Below are 15,271 nucleotides of genomic sequence, written 5' to 3'. Positions count from 1 at the left end.
ACATCTTACCGCACCTGGTGCAAGCGTACAACCAATCTTACCATCGAAGGATCGGACGTGCCCCGCAAGACGTGACTCCCGACAACGAAGTGTTGGTATTTGAGCGCCTGTTTGGTACGTCCCCGACGAGGGCTGTCCCCAAGAAAAGTGGAATGTTGGCCGTAGGAGATTGGGTGCGCATTGGCAAAACCAAACGCACTTTCGACAAAGGTTACTTACCTAACTGGACGACCGAATTGTTTCGTGTCACTGGACGAGTGCATGGCCGTCATCCTGCCGTCTATAAATTGGAAGACATGAACGGAGAAGTACTCAAAGGAACGTTTTATTTGCCCGAGTTACAACGTGTCACCAAAAAAGAAGACGACGTGTACGACATCGAAAGCATTCTCGAACGCAGAACCCGTAAAGTGGGCAAACGACGTGTCAAAGAAGTCAAAGTACGATGGAAAGGATATCCACCCAGTTTTGATTCTTGGATCGACGCTTCGCAAGTCATCGACTATAAAAAGAAGTGACCATCATGCCTTTTCACACAGACGCAGCTACGTCGACCACTCCTCCTTCACCTAGTTCTTCTGTGCAAGATTTACAAAAACAACCCTTGTGGGTGTGGTGTGGAGAACGTGTGCCTAAAACGCAAATTGTCTTTTTCTGCCAAATCTTCGTGGTGTATTGTGTCATCGGGGCAGCCATCGCCAATTTGAGTTTGCAACAAGGAGACAAACATTTGTGGACCATTTTATTGAGCAGTTGCATCGGTTACCTGCTTCCTAATCCCTCCCTGAAATTCACCTCGAACGGGAACCACGGGAACCTTGTGTCCAGTGCCAGTCACCACTCCAACCACAACCAGAACCCCATTTTGGGCGGAGACACGCCTCTGACGTCCACTAACCCCTCGGACAGCCACAGAACTCTGGAATTATGAGTCACCAAAACCAATTTTACTTAACTTTACCCAGTGACAGTTCCATGGAGGTGTTTCCCAAGCCATCCAGTTAGATCACGAAGCCCATTGGGAAGTGGCTTTAGTAGAAATGATTCACCCGACCCAAGTCCTCAATGTCCTTCCCAATCAAAATGTTTTTGATGTGGAAGTTCATGACGAGCAAATACAACAGTGGATGGATAGCAATGTCAAATATGACAAGAAAACCCGTACACAAAAGTACACCACCTATCACTTGTTCATTCCCCCAGGCTATTATTTTAGTGGTCAACATTTGGTCAGCACCATAAAATCCAGGTTTAATGTCGTGTTTCTGAAAGCTTTGGAGCATGTCAACAAAAGTGTCACCATGGAGTACCACAAAGCAGCTCGTCGCTTCTTGATGAAATTTGAACGAAGTAAAATCATGTCCATTTTATTTTGTCCTGAATTGTTTGACATGTTGAGCGGAGACATGGACATGAGAAAGGCCATGATGAAGAAAAACGAATTACCCATCGTTTACGACAACGAGTCTTTTAGCAAGTTATTTCGTGCCCCGGTAGAACTGAACCAAGGACTGAATTTGATGTTTGTGTACTCCGATGTGGTGGAGTACAACGTAGTGGGACACACCTCCGTACCGTTACTGCGTGTCATTCCTTTCAAAGTAGATTCTGCCACGAACGCTGACGAGGAAGGTGGAAACACTTACCACGTCCACCGCGAATTTGTCCATCCTCACTATTTGCCGGTCAGCAAGTCGTATTTGGACACGGTCAACATTGCTATAAAAGGAGATTTGGGACAAAATATTCCATTCACCAAAGGAAAAGTCACGGTGAAACTCCATTTTCGAAAACGGTTTTCTCACGACTCTTAAGTCATGTATCCAGTGTACCGAGGGGATGCTCGACAGCGAGGACACGGTTTAGGAGATATGTTAAAATCGGCCTTTCGTTCGGTGGCCCCGGTGTTGAAACCGATGGTGACACGCGGATTGCACGCCTTGAAAGATGCGGCACTGACGCAAGGCAAAGAATTTCTCCAAAATGTCATCATCGACAAACAAAACCCTAAAGAAGCCTTCATGAGGGCAGGCAAAAATGTCTTGCTGCAAACGGGCAAAGACATTTTAGGCCGACGAGACACACCTATAAATGCCCTACACGCTACCGAGTCAGGCATTCAGCAAGGACAAGGCAGAAAGAGACGACGAAGAAAACACCCTTTCACCAGACTTCAAGCTAGAAAGGCCAAGAAAAGAAGAACCGTTCGAGACTTAGACGTTTTCGATTATTGAGAAAGAACAAAAAAATGATGCACCGAGAGTCTTGCGCTTGTTCCAAGTCGGAACTGGATCTGTTTGCCATGCCCCCCACCATGATGACCATGCAAGAATCCCAGTGGGTGGAATTTCACCCCGTCTCCTCTTTGACGGATTCCGCTCCCATCGAGTTTGAAATCAAAGGACAGCCCGAAGATTACATCGATCTGAATAGCAGTTACTTGTACCTGAAAGTCAAAGTTCTAGATAAGACTGGAGGTCCTATAGACGATGAAGCAGTAGCTCCCGTCAACAATTTCATGCATTCCTTGTTCAGTGGAGTGGACTTGTACTTGAATAACAAATTGGTCAGTAGCAGCATGGATCGTGCCTACCTGGAAAATCTCTTGACGTACGGAATAGATACCAAGAACACTCATCTCAATGCCTGTGTGGTATGGGAAGCTGACGAACCTACCAAGTTTGAAATATTGGAAACTGATGAAAAGAAAGACAACAATGATGGATTTGTAGAACGAAGAAAGAGAATCACGGGAGTCGACACAAGTTTAGAACTGATGGATCGTTTGCATTTGGACATGTGGTTGCAAGAAAAGTATTTGCTGAACGGGGTGGATGTCCGCCTGAGACTGAATCGTAGCAGTACCGCTTTCCATTTAATGGCTGATAGTGACGGTTACAAAACCAAAATCCAAGAAGCCAGACTCTACGTACGCCGTGTGGAAGTGTTACCTAAAGTGGGAAACGACATCAGTCAGACGTTGAGCAGAACGACCGCCAAGTATCCCATACGACGCGTGGAAGTGAAAACCTTCAACATTCCCAAGGGACAGCGATCCATGATCGAAGATCATCTGTTCCAAGGACAGTTACCCAAACGTTTGATCGTTGGTATCGTCGAGAATACAGCCTTCAACGGAGCTGCCGAAAAAAATCCTTTCTACTTGCAACACTTTGGCGTGTCCAAAATCGAAGTCAGTCGCGATGGCAAAACCTTGTGTACCCGACCGTTTGAACCTGACTTTACCAAGAAGAATTACTTGAGATGGTACTTGTCCCTGTACGAAGCCACCGGACAGTTAGGAACCAATACCAGTCACGGTATTACGTACGAGAATTATGCAGGAGGCTACGCTTTGTGGGCTTTTGATTTCACTCCAGACCAAGGCAGCGACGAGGGACATTTCCACCCCATAAAATCCGGCCAGATTCGTGTGGAAATTCAGTTTAAAGACCGATACCCTGATGAAACGGTGAACGTCATCCTGTATGCAGAATTCGATAATACGATAGAAATCAACAGTTTGAGAGAAGTCATTCTAGATTACTAGAAACCATGGAAGACTGTTGTCCCTCTTTACCTAGTGGAGAAACTTTGGACATGAAATGTGAGGAGACTGTGGAAGAAGAAGTGATCATGATGAAGTCGAGATGGCCAGAACAAGAAGCCCATTTAGTCTCCTGTTTTGCCAAACACTTGGTCGAAAAAAATGACGGAATTGATCAAGAAAAATTGCTATGGATGTCAAAACGATCATCCCAGTCAAATTCAACACGATAAATGCCTGATGTTGAGTCAAGAAGAAAAATTGGACGAGTATCTGGACGAAGCTTGGAGTCTCATCTCGAACAAAGACGTGTTGCACCAGTGGTATAAAGACTTGCGTGAACATTCTTGTCCACCATTAACCACTCAAGAGATCCATCGTATCGAAGCTCTCCTGAATCAGAGTGAGGAAACAGAACGAATAACCGTTTATTCGTCAGACATTTTCAAGCAAAAAGTCAGGATCGAATTGACGACTTATTATTACCTGTGAAGAAGAAGAAAAAAGCACACACAAAACATGGATACCTGGGAACTTTATTACCTTTTGAACCACAGTTCGTATACGGCTTCTTGGAATCCTGTCGTCTGTGCTAAAGATGAACTCCCTCATCGCAAACCTAAAGACCATCAAGCTTACGTGATCAACACGGACGACAGTCATCTCCCAGGAACCCACTGGGTAGCCGTCTACTTTCCTCAAGAAGGATGTGTGGAATATTTCGATTCGTACGGATTGCCCCCTTTGGAAGACGATATCATCGACTTTATGAGAAGAAATGCTCAGACTACCCGATTCAATAATGTGAAATTACAAGGCACAGATTCCTTGGTGTGTGGACAGTACTGTGTGTATTTTCTGCATCATCGCAGCCTAGGCTATTCCTTAGAACATTTAGTGACTCATTTTGATCCTCGTTCTTCTGCTAGAAACGATGTGAAAGTAGATCGATGGTTTTGTGACCATTATGCTTATCTTTTGTCTCAAGCTAGGAAACGTAGTGTCCATCAATGGCCTAATGATTTCCAACAGTGGAAATCACAATTTCATTCACAACGTTGTCAGCCCTGTTTAAAGCAGATTGTCAATTGAGAAAAAATGTTTGTGATTTGAAAAAATTGTTTGATGTTATAGTGTTGGATTATTGTTAAAAATGTTAGAGTTGTTGTTTAGTGTTAAGTGATTTTTGAATAAAAAATGTTGTGTTTTGAAAAAAATGCCTTTGTCTTTTGTTTAGCTATAAGAATGTTGGATTGATGCTCTTTGATTCCTTACTATCCCTCTCATGACACTCACTGAACGTTGCGGCTCGAAAACCGTGTGGGGGATGTTTTCCTTCACGTCCGCGCTTTGACTTTAAGAACCGGGGTTGTTTCCAGTCTAACCATCCATTGTCGACTCATCCTCCTAAGAAGATGTGCTCCAAACTAGCTAAACTCAACGAAGCCTACGTGAATTTGCATAGGGTCAGACACAGTCTGATACCGAAGCCAGAAGAAATAGAGAATGTGAGAATGTTAAAAGTCACTGAAGACCTGATAGAAGAGCTCTTCAGAGAAGAAATGAACAGGGAAAAAGAAGAATGGACAGAGAAGTACAGACTTCAGAGACAGCAGCAACAGCAGCAGCAACAGCAGCAGCAGCAGCAACCTGAAGCTGACAGAGGCTTTGTCGATTGTCGTAACGACACCAAAGAGTTCTTCTTCTCTTTCCGAAGAAGCAGACCTATCGCCAGAAAGTCTATCCTCAGAGGACATCGCATTCTTAGAAACTAAAAAGATTGCCATAGCAAACAAAAAACAGCCCTTTTCAGGGCTACCCCAATACTCTAGAAAAGAAATAACCATCAATTTGCCAATGTGTGTAGGTAGAGTAGTGTGAATATAAACACTAACTCTTTTATAAAAAATGTGAGGGTATGTGTTTGTGTGTTTGTGTGTTTGTGTTTGTAAGTGCTCACGTAAGTTGGTGTGGATAGTAGATTAAAATCATGTTTTTTGGTGTTTGAGGTGTATATTTGGGGTTAGATTGGATTGCTTTGCGTATGTGGATAGTCTATTGAAGTGGTTAATAAAAAAATTTTAAAATAGTGATGGGTAGCATAAAAAGTGAGTGAGTGTTTCTTTTAGGTCCGCGCGTTGTTGTTTTGGGTCATGATCTAGGTAAGATCAATTTTATGTTTTTAGGGGGATGTTTTCCATCACGTCCGCGCTTTCACTATAAATTGAAACTCGTTCGGCAGTCTAGCTACCCTTGTTGATTGATCAACACCAAAAATGAACACGAGACTGGAGAAACTGTTGGAACTCCATGTGCATCTGGAATATGCCAGGCGCATATTAAATGAACTGGCCGCGGAAGCCATTGTGGAAGAGGGAAGGATAAAAGAGGAGGAAAGAAGAAACAAAGAAGAGGAGGAGAGAAGATATAAAGAAGAAGAGGAAAGAAGATACAAAGAGGAGGAGAGAAGATACAAAGAAGAGGAGGAGGAAAAGGAGAGAAGAAGAAAAAATTTCAGAATCCCAAAAACCGAAAATTGGGATTCTGAAGCCACATATCCTGCCTCTGCTCTCTCCCCCAAAAAGGTAAAAAGTAACTGGGGGACAAGATGTGTATGTGGCGCCAGGCCTGGACGGTGCCACCATTAACCAGATGTCCATGAAGTTCCAAAAAAACCAGCCCTTTTCAGGGCTACCCAATACTCTAGAAAAGAAATAACTATTAATTTGCATATGTGTGTAAGTAGAGTAGTGTGAATATAAACACTAACTCTTTATTATTAGTGAGAGTGTATGTGTTTGTGTGTTTTTGTTTGTAAATGTTCAAGGAAGTTTGTGTGAATAGTAGATTATGGGTTTCTTTATTGTTTCTTAGCGTATGTGGAGAGTATAGTTTGGGTTTGATTATATGAAATGAGAAAAGTGGGGGATGTTTTCCTTCACGTCCGCGCGTTGTTGGGTCATGATCTAGGTAAGATCAATTTTATGTTTTTAAGGGATGTTTTCCTTCACGTACGCGCTTTCACTATAAGAACCGAGAGTATTCGTAGTTCAAACCATTCTACAAAGAAGATGGCTTCTAACCAAATTGACAAAATGCAAACATTGCAAGACGTTTTAGACAACTTAGGAATGATGGAGCAGATGTTAATAAGACTCGTTGAAGACCACTATTCCTATAGTCCCCATCGTGTAAAGATGGAAATTAATAACTTAAGAAAGGTAAAGGACATGATAAGTGGTGTCATGAAAGAGATAAAGGAGGAGAAGGAGGATGAAGAGGAAAGGATAAGAATACGCAAATGGAACGAAAAAATTTTAAAAGAAGAAAAAATGAGAAGAGGAAGAAAGAAGAGGAGGAAGAGAAGAAGAAAGAAGAGGAGGAAGAGAAGAAAGAAGAGAAGAAAAAAGAAGAGAAAGAGTGTAGGAGAGAAAATAAGAAGTTGGTTGAGAAAAAGAAGAAATTAGAAGCAGACGAAGAAGAAAAACCAAAGGCCCTTTTCAGGGCCAGCCATATTTCTCGAAAAGAGAATGACTTTCAATTGCCTACCACTTTTTTAAAAAAAATTTAAAAAAAAAAAAAAAATCCCATGTTCAATTCCCCTTGTCCCTAGACAAACCCAAACTCTATGTTAAGTTCCCATTGTCCCTAGAGTGACCCATGATTTTTCTCCATGTTAAATTTCCATTGTCCCTAGATTGACCCAGGGGTCATTTTAATGCTTTGTCCCATTATCCCTAGGGTGCCCCACCTTACTACTGTTGAGTTTAGCCGGCGTTCGAAGCAGAATCCGATGCATACGCTCTAACAAGACTAAATTTCCGATCGTATTTGTTTTCCTATCTAGCATTAGAACATTTCTTGACAAAACATCATATTATGTCTACTAGATCAATTTATTTTGATTTAAAATAACGATAAAGGTATAATATTAGGCGGGAAGGATTGAAAATGTGTAAGATTATTTTGTGGATTTTGTTAAGTGGTTTTTCATGACAAAGTACGCGAATAAGATGAACTTATGCTATGTCTCTTCCGTTATATTCTATAAAGTATATGCTTTTCTACTATTAGGCGGAAGATCTTTTAATTTTTGTGCATTCAGTTATAATTTCCTATTTCAGAACTCTTTCTTTTAGATTAGGCTTAAAAAGACATTTACCTAATCGACTCAGACTCTTTATGCAGCTTTCATAGAAAAACCTGTTAATATTTCAGGGGTTTTTTTTTGTTATTGTTTTGGGGCTTAACGCCATTTTTCAGCACACGATAGGTTATACATGGCGGCCAGTATTAATGGTGGAGGAAGAACCCGGGCAAATCCCGGAAAGAACCACCGACCCACGAGAAGCTACTGGCAAGCTTTCTCACATACCCACATTGACTGAATCCTAGACTCGACCCGCCGCAGACAGAGGTGAGATGGCAGTGATCCGTAACGGAGAGCGCTTTAGACCACTCGGCCACTCGGGGCCCCTATTTCAGGGGTACTTTTCTAAATGTGTTCGAAATATATATACAACTAGCTGAATTGGGATATTTCTTTCCTGGTTTATTTGCTTTTTGAAATCTATTAATTACATCGCAGGTCAAGCATATTGGCGCCAGACGTGCGCTTATTTCTTTTGGCTTGAGTTCTTTTAAATATTTTAGCATGACTCGATCGCATCCTTTTTATCGTCGCGATGATCTCTGTAAGATATATCCTGGTGCTTCGCGAACGGCATCGACGCCGTTGTAGGGTTGCTGACCTGGTTGTGGCTAATCGTCTTCATCCAGTTGTTGATCTAACGGGTTCCATGACTCTGTGTATTTATGTCCTGGCAACGTCCACCCACCTCGATGTCTTGGAAGTTCTCAACGAGGGCATGGACATCAATGCCCCCCCCCCCAAGAAAAGTTCGATGTCCCCATTCTTTACATTATCACAAGCACATAATTCTTTCCACTTGAAGGTCCACGCATCTCGCATTGAGCTCACAATGTCTGCAATGATGCAGATTCTATACCGATTGCTCTACATTTTAGTGCCCTGTTGTTTGATGAAGTGTGTTTGGTTGGAACCGCAGGCAGCACACCTGGATTGGAACATGAGTCTCCTATGTTTGGTGACCAACTCGAGAGGGTTCACACTCTCCTTCTTGGCTTTACACTTGAGACACCACGAGTCCATGGTACTAAAGAAGATCTAAAAGTGTTTCGAAGGGTTATTTCCCTCTGTGTCTGCCCTGGTTGTAATTCAATTCGTACCATCCACAGTTGCTATCGTTGACGTTTTGAAGCTGAAAGGGTTTATAGACTGCTCCTGTATGTAACGAGCGGAGATATCGTGCAACCTCATCGGGTGGAAGCGAACCAAATGAACCGAAATAGTCTACATCGCTAGAACGAGGATCATTCACGATAGCGACCCAGTGGGAGTCCTGTCCATTGTAATAATTTTGAAGATTGATGATACAGCTCTCATAGGAGTTTGTCAGTTCAGGAAGTTGGTTATGAAATCAGACGCATCGGAAAGAGGGAGAAGCAAAGAGATCTTTGAGATCAAAGTTGCCTAGAACTTTTTTCTGTTGTTGGAAATCCCTTTTACATGCAGATGGAGATCCTCACCGATACCGAATATAAGTGGCAGTGAAGTTTTGGCAGAGGAGAGATACATCCTTCTTGCTTGGACACCCGTGCCGAGGATGGGTTCAGGATGATGACTTTCCGAGCTGTCTTGTGTTTGGCCAAGGAAGTGGTTTGAGGCTAGGTCAGCAAGCGTCTATTGGGTCCGAGGAGATAAGAAGTTTGAGTTGGATGGAGGGAGGTATTTTATGAGTGGCAGCTACAGCGATACTTTTTTTCTGCTGTGGAGACAGCGTAACATCCGCTGAAATGTACGGCATGATGACGTAATATGTCATGCTACTATATTTTTATTTTTATGGACCAGAGGCTCGTTTTCAGCTCAGGCCGCTGCTCATGGTAGCTTTTGGAGTTGCTGCGGTGATGGGCTGCGCAGCTGCAGCCATTCATAAGGGGCTATGACGTTAGCGACTAACTTGGGAACCGAGATTTGGAGGAAAGGAACGATTGTGGTGGCAAGGGAGACTCCGTTTTGTCGTCTGCGCTGAGGAGTTTAATTTCTAAGCATGTTGTCTATACAAGGACATTCATTTTTCCATTAAGTACGTGCAACGTCATGAATAGGTATGAGGTCTCCAGCGCGTAGCATACGCAATCAGCTCCTGGAACCACCATCCATCGGATTTCGATATCGGCTGGGACGTCTTAGATACGTTCGGTGTGTTTGGAGACATCAAAGTGGAATATGTCACGTGTGTGCCCGCATCGACGTCTTGATACTTCTGCATGTCCTCCGTCATCATCACGTAGGACTTGTACAAATATAGACACGAAAACATAAAAATACAAGTATTATAATCTGTAGGAGAATATAAACAGGGGCCTAGCCTATTGCAAAATAAAGAACACATTCATGACACATGCCATTGAGTTTTGCTTTGTTGAAGAATAAGAGTTAATCTACTATTGCGATGAGTATATGGGTTTCATGGAATAAATGTCGAGGAACACAAGCAAAGAAACGCACAAGAAATAAGGTCACACAAGGAAGATGTCTGCATGTCTGTCATTTTTATTGAAAAACATATATTATTTATTTTTAAAACTACTTACGATATTAGTATTAGTACTACCAGTAGTAGTAGTAGTATTAAAGTTACCAACATCAAAATGAATACCTGAACAAAATGCAATTTAAAATTACAAGTATCCATTCCCATCAAAGTAAAGCAACCTTATCCTATCAGTCTCTGAAACGCATCATTTCTTTCTTGTTCATGAGGACGCATGAAAACTGTGAGTTATAGACAACTACATTGCGTTCCCTATAATCTTTTTGTCACGAGAAAAAATATTGCTGTCTCTTTCGCTCTCGTTTTGACAATAAAGTACCTATGCTTCAGACAGAGCAAACGTAGTACCGGTAGTATATATATGTAGAGAATTTATATACGGTGATCTTTTGACTAATCCTTCTCTCTGTACCGATCAGAATAACAAACGGCAATCACTCATTGACGATCTGAAACATAATTGCAAGATCTCTTGTTTGTTTCAGCGGGCTAACTGTGAAACGGAAGCCAGTCACATAGATGCCATGTTTATTATTTGATATTAATCTCTACTTACCTTTCTTCTCCCTTCTTCTTCCTGAAAGAAAAGAAAGTTTGTGTGAAGCTTTTGTCGCCAGGAATTCGAATAAATTAAAAATATAAATGCAAAACATCAAAACACATGTACCATAATATACACGAGTAAAAACATGGTCCAACACTATTGTGAAAGACTCGTTTCATGCCACATATCTTTGAGTTTTGCCTTTCTCAATGATAAGCGTTAATCTATTGTGACGAACATCTGGATTTTGTGAAATAAACGCCTAGGAAAACCAGCAAAGAAACGTACACGACATAAGGTCACTTACGAAGATGTCAGCGTGAATATAATCTTTTCCTGAAATAAATTTAATATAATTCAAATGCTGTTATTTAATTTTAAAAATACATTGTATGTTTAATTTGCATAGCTCTTAAGAGACTCAAAACAAGTATTTGAAACAAAATGTAATCTACAAATTCTCCTTGTTCTTTGTGTAAAATAAAGTTTCTTTTCTCTGCCAATAACTGAAACTTATCTAATATAATGGACAATTTGACCAATATGAGCACTGTACTTTTAAGGAATAACGAGAGTTTCATGACCTCTACGTATTTAATGAAAGGTCCTGAAAAAATTTCTTTAAGGCAACCTTGATTTGTAACGGAAAATTTAGCGTTCAATCGGTGGATCTAAGGGAATTGTCACAAATCCGAGTGAGCAGATCCTGTTTTAATGATCCCATGAATACAGCCTACATTTGTGTGTATCTGGGTGTTTGGGATGTTTAACGAAACTTTAACAATTTTAGTTATATTACTTCGATGTGTGCAGTATGAAAGTTTAAAGTGATGTCTGGCACTAGGTCACTATGATGTCGACACGTAGTACTATGCTCCCACAAGTCGCTCTATCCTGACACCATGCCGAACTGATTTAACAGGAACGTTTTAATGTTGCGTTTAGCCGGCGTTCGAACCAGAATCCGATGCATACGCTCTAACAAGACTAAATTTCCGATCGTATTTGTTTTCCTATTTAGCATTAGAACATTTCTTGACAAAACATCATATTATGTCTACTAGATCAATTTATTTTGATTTAAAATAACGATAAAGGTATAATATTAGGCGGGAAGGATTGAAAATGTGTAAGATTATTTTGTGGATTTTGTCAAGTGGTTTTTCATGACAAAGTACGCGAATAAGATGAACTTATGCTATGTCTCTTCCGTTATATTCTATAAAGTATATGTTTTTCTACTATTAGGCGGAAGATCTTTTAATTTTTGTGCATTCAGTTATAATTTCCTATTTCAGAACTCTTTCTTTTAGATTAGGCTTAAAAAGACATTTACCTAATCGACTCAGACTCTTTATGTAGCTTTCAGAGAAAAACCTGTTAATATTTCAGGTTTTTGTTTTGTTGTTGTTTTGGGGCTTAACGCCATTTTTCAGCACACGATAGGCTATACATGGCGGCCAGTATTAATGGTGGAGGAAGAACCCGGGAAAACCCCGGAAAGAACCACCGACCCACGAGAAGCTACTGGCAAGCTTTCTCACATACCCACATTGACTGAATCCTAGACTCGAACCGCCGCAGACAGAGGTGAGATGGCAGTGATCCGTAACGGAGAGCGCTTTAGACCACTCGGCCACTCGGGGCCCCTATTTCAGGGGTACTTTTCTAAATGTGTTCGAAATATATATATACAACTAGCTGAATTGGGATATTTCTTTCCTGGTTTATTTGCTTTTTGAAATCTATTAATTACATCGCAGGTCAAGCATATTGGCGCCAGACGTGCTCTTATTTCTTTTGGCTTGAGTTCTTTTAAATATTTTAGCATGACTCGATCGCACCCTTTTTATCGTCGCGATGATCTCTGTAACATATATCGTGGTGCTTCGCGACGGCATAGACGCCGTTGTAGGGTTCCTGACCTGGTTGTGGCTAATCGTCTTCATCCAGTTGTTGATCTAACGGGTTCCATGACTCTGTGTATCTATGTCCTGGCAACATCCACCCACCTCGATGTCTTGGAAGTTCTCAACGAGGGCATGGACATCTATGGCCCCCAACCCCAAGAAAAGTTCGATATCCCCATTCTTTACATTATCCCAAGCACATATTTCTTTCCACTTGAAGGTCCACGCATCTCGCATTGAGCTCACAATGTCTGCAATGATGCAGATTCTATACAGATTGCTCTACATTTTAGTGTCCTGTTGTTTGATGAAGTGTGTTTGGTTGGAACCGCAGGCAGCACACCTGGATTGGAACATGAGTCTCCTATGTTTGGTGACCAACTCGAGAGGGTTCACACTCTCCTTCTTGGCTTTACACTTGAGACACCACGAGTCCATGGTACTAAAGAAGATCTAAAAGTGTTTCGAAGGGTTATTTCCCTCTGTGTCTGCCCTGGTTGTAATTCAATTCGTACCATCCACAGTTGCTATCGTTGACGTTTTGAAGCTGAAAGGGTTTATAGACTGCTCCTGTATGTAACGAGCGGAGATATCGTGCAACCTCATCGGGTGGAAGCGAACCAAATGAACCGAAATAGTCTACATCGCTAGAACGAGGATCATTCACGATAGCGACCCAGTGGGAGTCCTGTCCATTGTAATAATTTTGAAGATTGATGATACAGCTCTCATAGGAGTTTGTCAGTTCAGGAAGTTGGTTATGAAATCAGACGCATCGGAAAGAGGGAGAAGCAAAGAGATCTTTGAGATCAAAGTTGCCTAGAACTTTTTTCTGTTGTTGGAAATCCCTTTTACATGCAGATGGAGATCCTCACCGATACCGAATATAACTGGCAGTGAAGTTTTGGCAGAGGAGAGATACATCCTTCTTGCTTGGACACCCGTGCCGAGGATGGGTTCAGGATGATGACTTTCCGAGCTGTCTTGTGTTTGGCCAAGGAAGTGGTTTGAGGCTAGGTCAGCATGCGTCTATTGGGTCCGAGGAGGTAAGAAGCTTTGAGTTGGATGGAGGGAGGTATTTTATGAGTGGCAGCTACAGCGATACTTTTTTTCTGCTGTGGAGACAGCGTAACATCCGCTGAAATGTACGGCATGATGACGTAATATGTCATGCTACTATATTTTTATTTTTATGGACCAGAGGCTCGTTTTCAGCTCAGGCCGCTGCTCATGGTAGCTTTTGGAGTTGCTGCGGTGATGGGCTGCGCAGCTGCAGCCATTCATAAGGGGCTATGACGTTAGCGACTAACTTGGGAACCGAGATTTGGAGGAAAGGAACGATTGTGGTGGCAAGGGAGACTCCGTTTTGTCGTCTGCGCTGAGGAGTTTAATTTCTAAGCATGTTGTCTATACAAGGACATTCATTTTTCCATTAAGTACGTGCAACGCCATGAATAGGTATGAGGTCTCCAGCGCGTAGCAAACACAATCAGCTCCTGGAACCACCGTCCATCGGATTTCGATATCGGCTGGGACGTCTTAGATACGTTCGGTGTGTTTGGAGACATCAAAGTGGAATATGTCACGTGTGTGCCCGTATCGACGTCTTGATACTTCTGCATGTCCTCCGTCATCATCACGTAGGACTTGTACAAATATAGACACGAAAACATAAAAATACAAGTATTATAATCTGTAGAAGAATATAAACAGGGGCCTAGCCTATTGCAAAATAAAGAACACATTCATGACACATGCCATTGAGTTTTGCTTTGTTGAAGAATAAGAGTTAATCTACTATTGCGATGAGTATATGGGTTTCATGGAATAAATGTCGAGGAACACAAGCAAAGAAACGCACAAGAAATAAGGTCACACAAGGAAGATGTCTGCATGTCTGTCATTTTTATTGAAAAACATATATTATTTATTTTTAAAACTACTTACGATATTAGTATTAGTACTACCAGTAGTAGTAGTAGTAGTATTAAAGTAACCAAGATCAAAATGAATACCTGAACAAAATGCAATTTAAAATTACAAGGATCCATTCCCATCAAAGTAAAGCAACCTTATCCTATCAGTCTCTGAAACGCATCATTTCTTTCTTGTTCATGAGGACGCATGAAAACTGTGAGTTATAGACAACTACATTGCGTTCCCTATAATCTTTTTGTCACGAGAAAAGATATGGCTGTGTCTTTCGCTCTCGTTTTGACAATAAAGTACCTATGCTTCATACAGAGCAAACGTAGTACCGGTCGTATACATATGTAGAGAATTTATATACGGTGATCTTTTGACTAATCCTTCTCTCTGTACCGATCAGAATAACAAACGGCAATCACTCATTGACGATCTGAAACATAATTGCAAGATCTCTTGTTTGTTTCAGCGGGCTAACTGTGAAACGGAAGCCAGTCACATAGATGCCATGTTTATTATTTGATATTAATCTCTACTTACCTTTCTTCTCCCTTCTTCATCCTGAAAGAAAAGAAAGTTTGTGTGAAGCTTTTGTCGCCAGGAATTCGAATAAATTAAAAATATAAATGCAAAACATCAAAACACATGTACCATAATATACACGAGTAAAAACATGGTCCAACACTATTGTGAAAGACTCGTT

General features: G+C 41.4%; 1 protein-coding gene across 6 annotated transcripts in view; it reads right to left on the bottom strand.

Annotated features, from left to right (window-relative positions):
• The window catches only part of LOC149784409 (uncharacterized), a 176,243-nt gene that overhangs the window by 51,694 nt on the left and 109,278 nt on the right, over positions 1-15,271 (bottom strand). The window contains exons 9-10 of one of the 6 annotated variants that reach the window (XM_089932458.1): positions 15,109-15,129; positions 10,745-10,765 (exon numbers count right to left, since the gene is read on the bottom strand). The exons of 3 other annotated variants lie outside the window; for them this stretch is intronic. In XM_089932458.1, the coding sequence (XP_089788584.1) occupies positions 10,745-10,765; positions 15,109-15,129 (42 nt within the window). The remainder of the gene's footprint in view (positions 1-10,744; positions 10,766-15,108; positions 15,130-15,271) is intronic. 2 more of the 6 variants (XM_089932459.1, XM_089932461.1) reach the window with 2 other exon arrangements.

The sequence above is a fragment of the Sinohyriopsis cumingii genome, chromosome 14 (genome assembly GCF_028554795.1).
Source record: "Sinohyriopsis cumingii isolate HCF-2022 chromosome 14, ASM2855479v2, whole genome shotgun sequence".
In the NCBI taxonomy this organism is placed as follows: domain Eukaryota; kingdom Metazoa; phylum Mollusca; class Bivalvia; order Unionida; family Unionidae; genus Sinohyriopsis; species Sinohyriopsis cumingii.
This window is presented reverse-complemented; position numbering and strand designations above follow the sequence as displayed.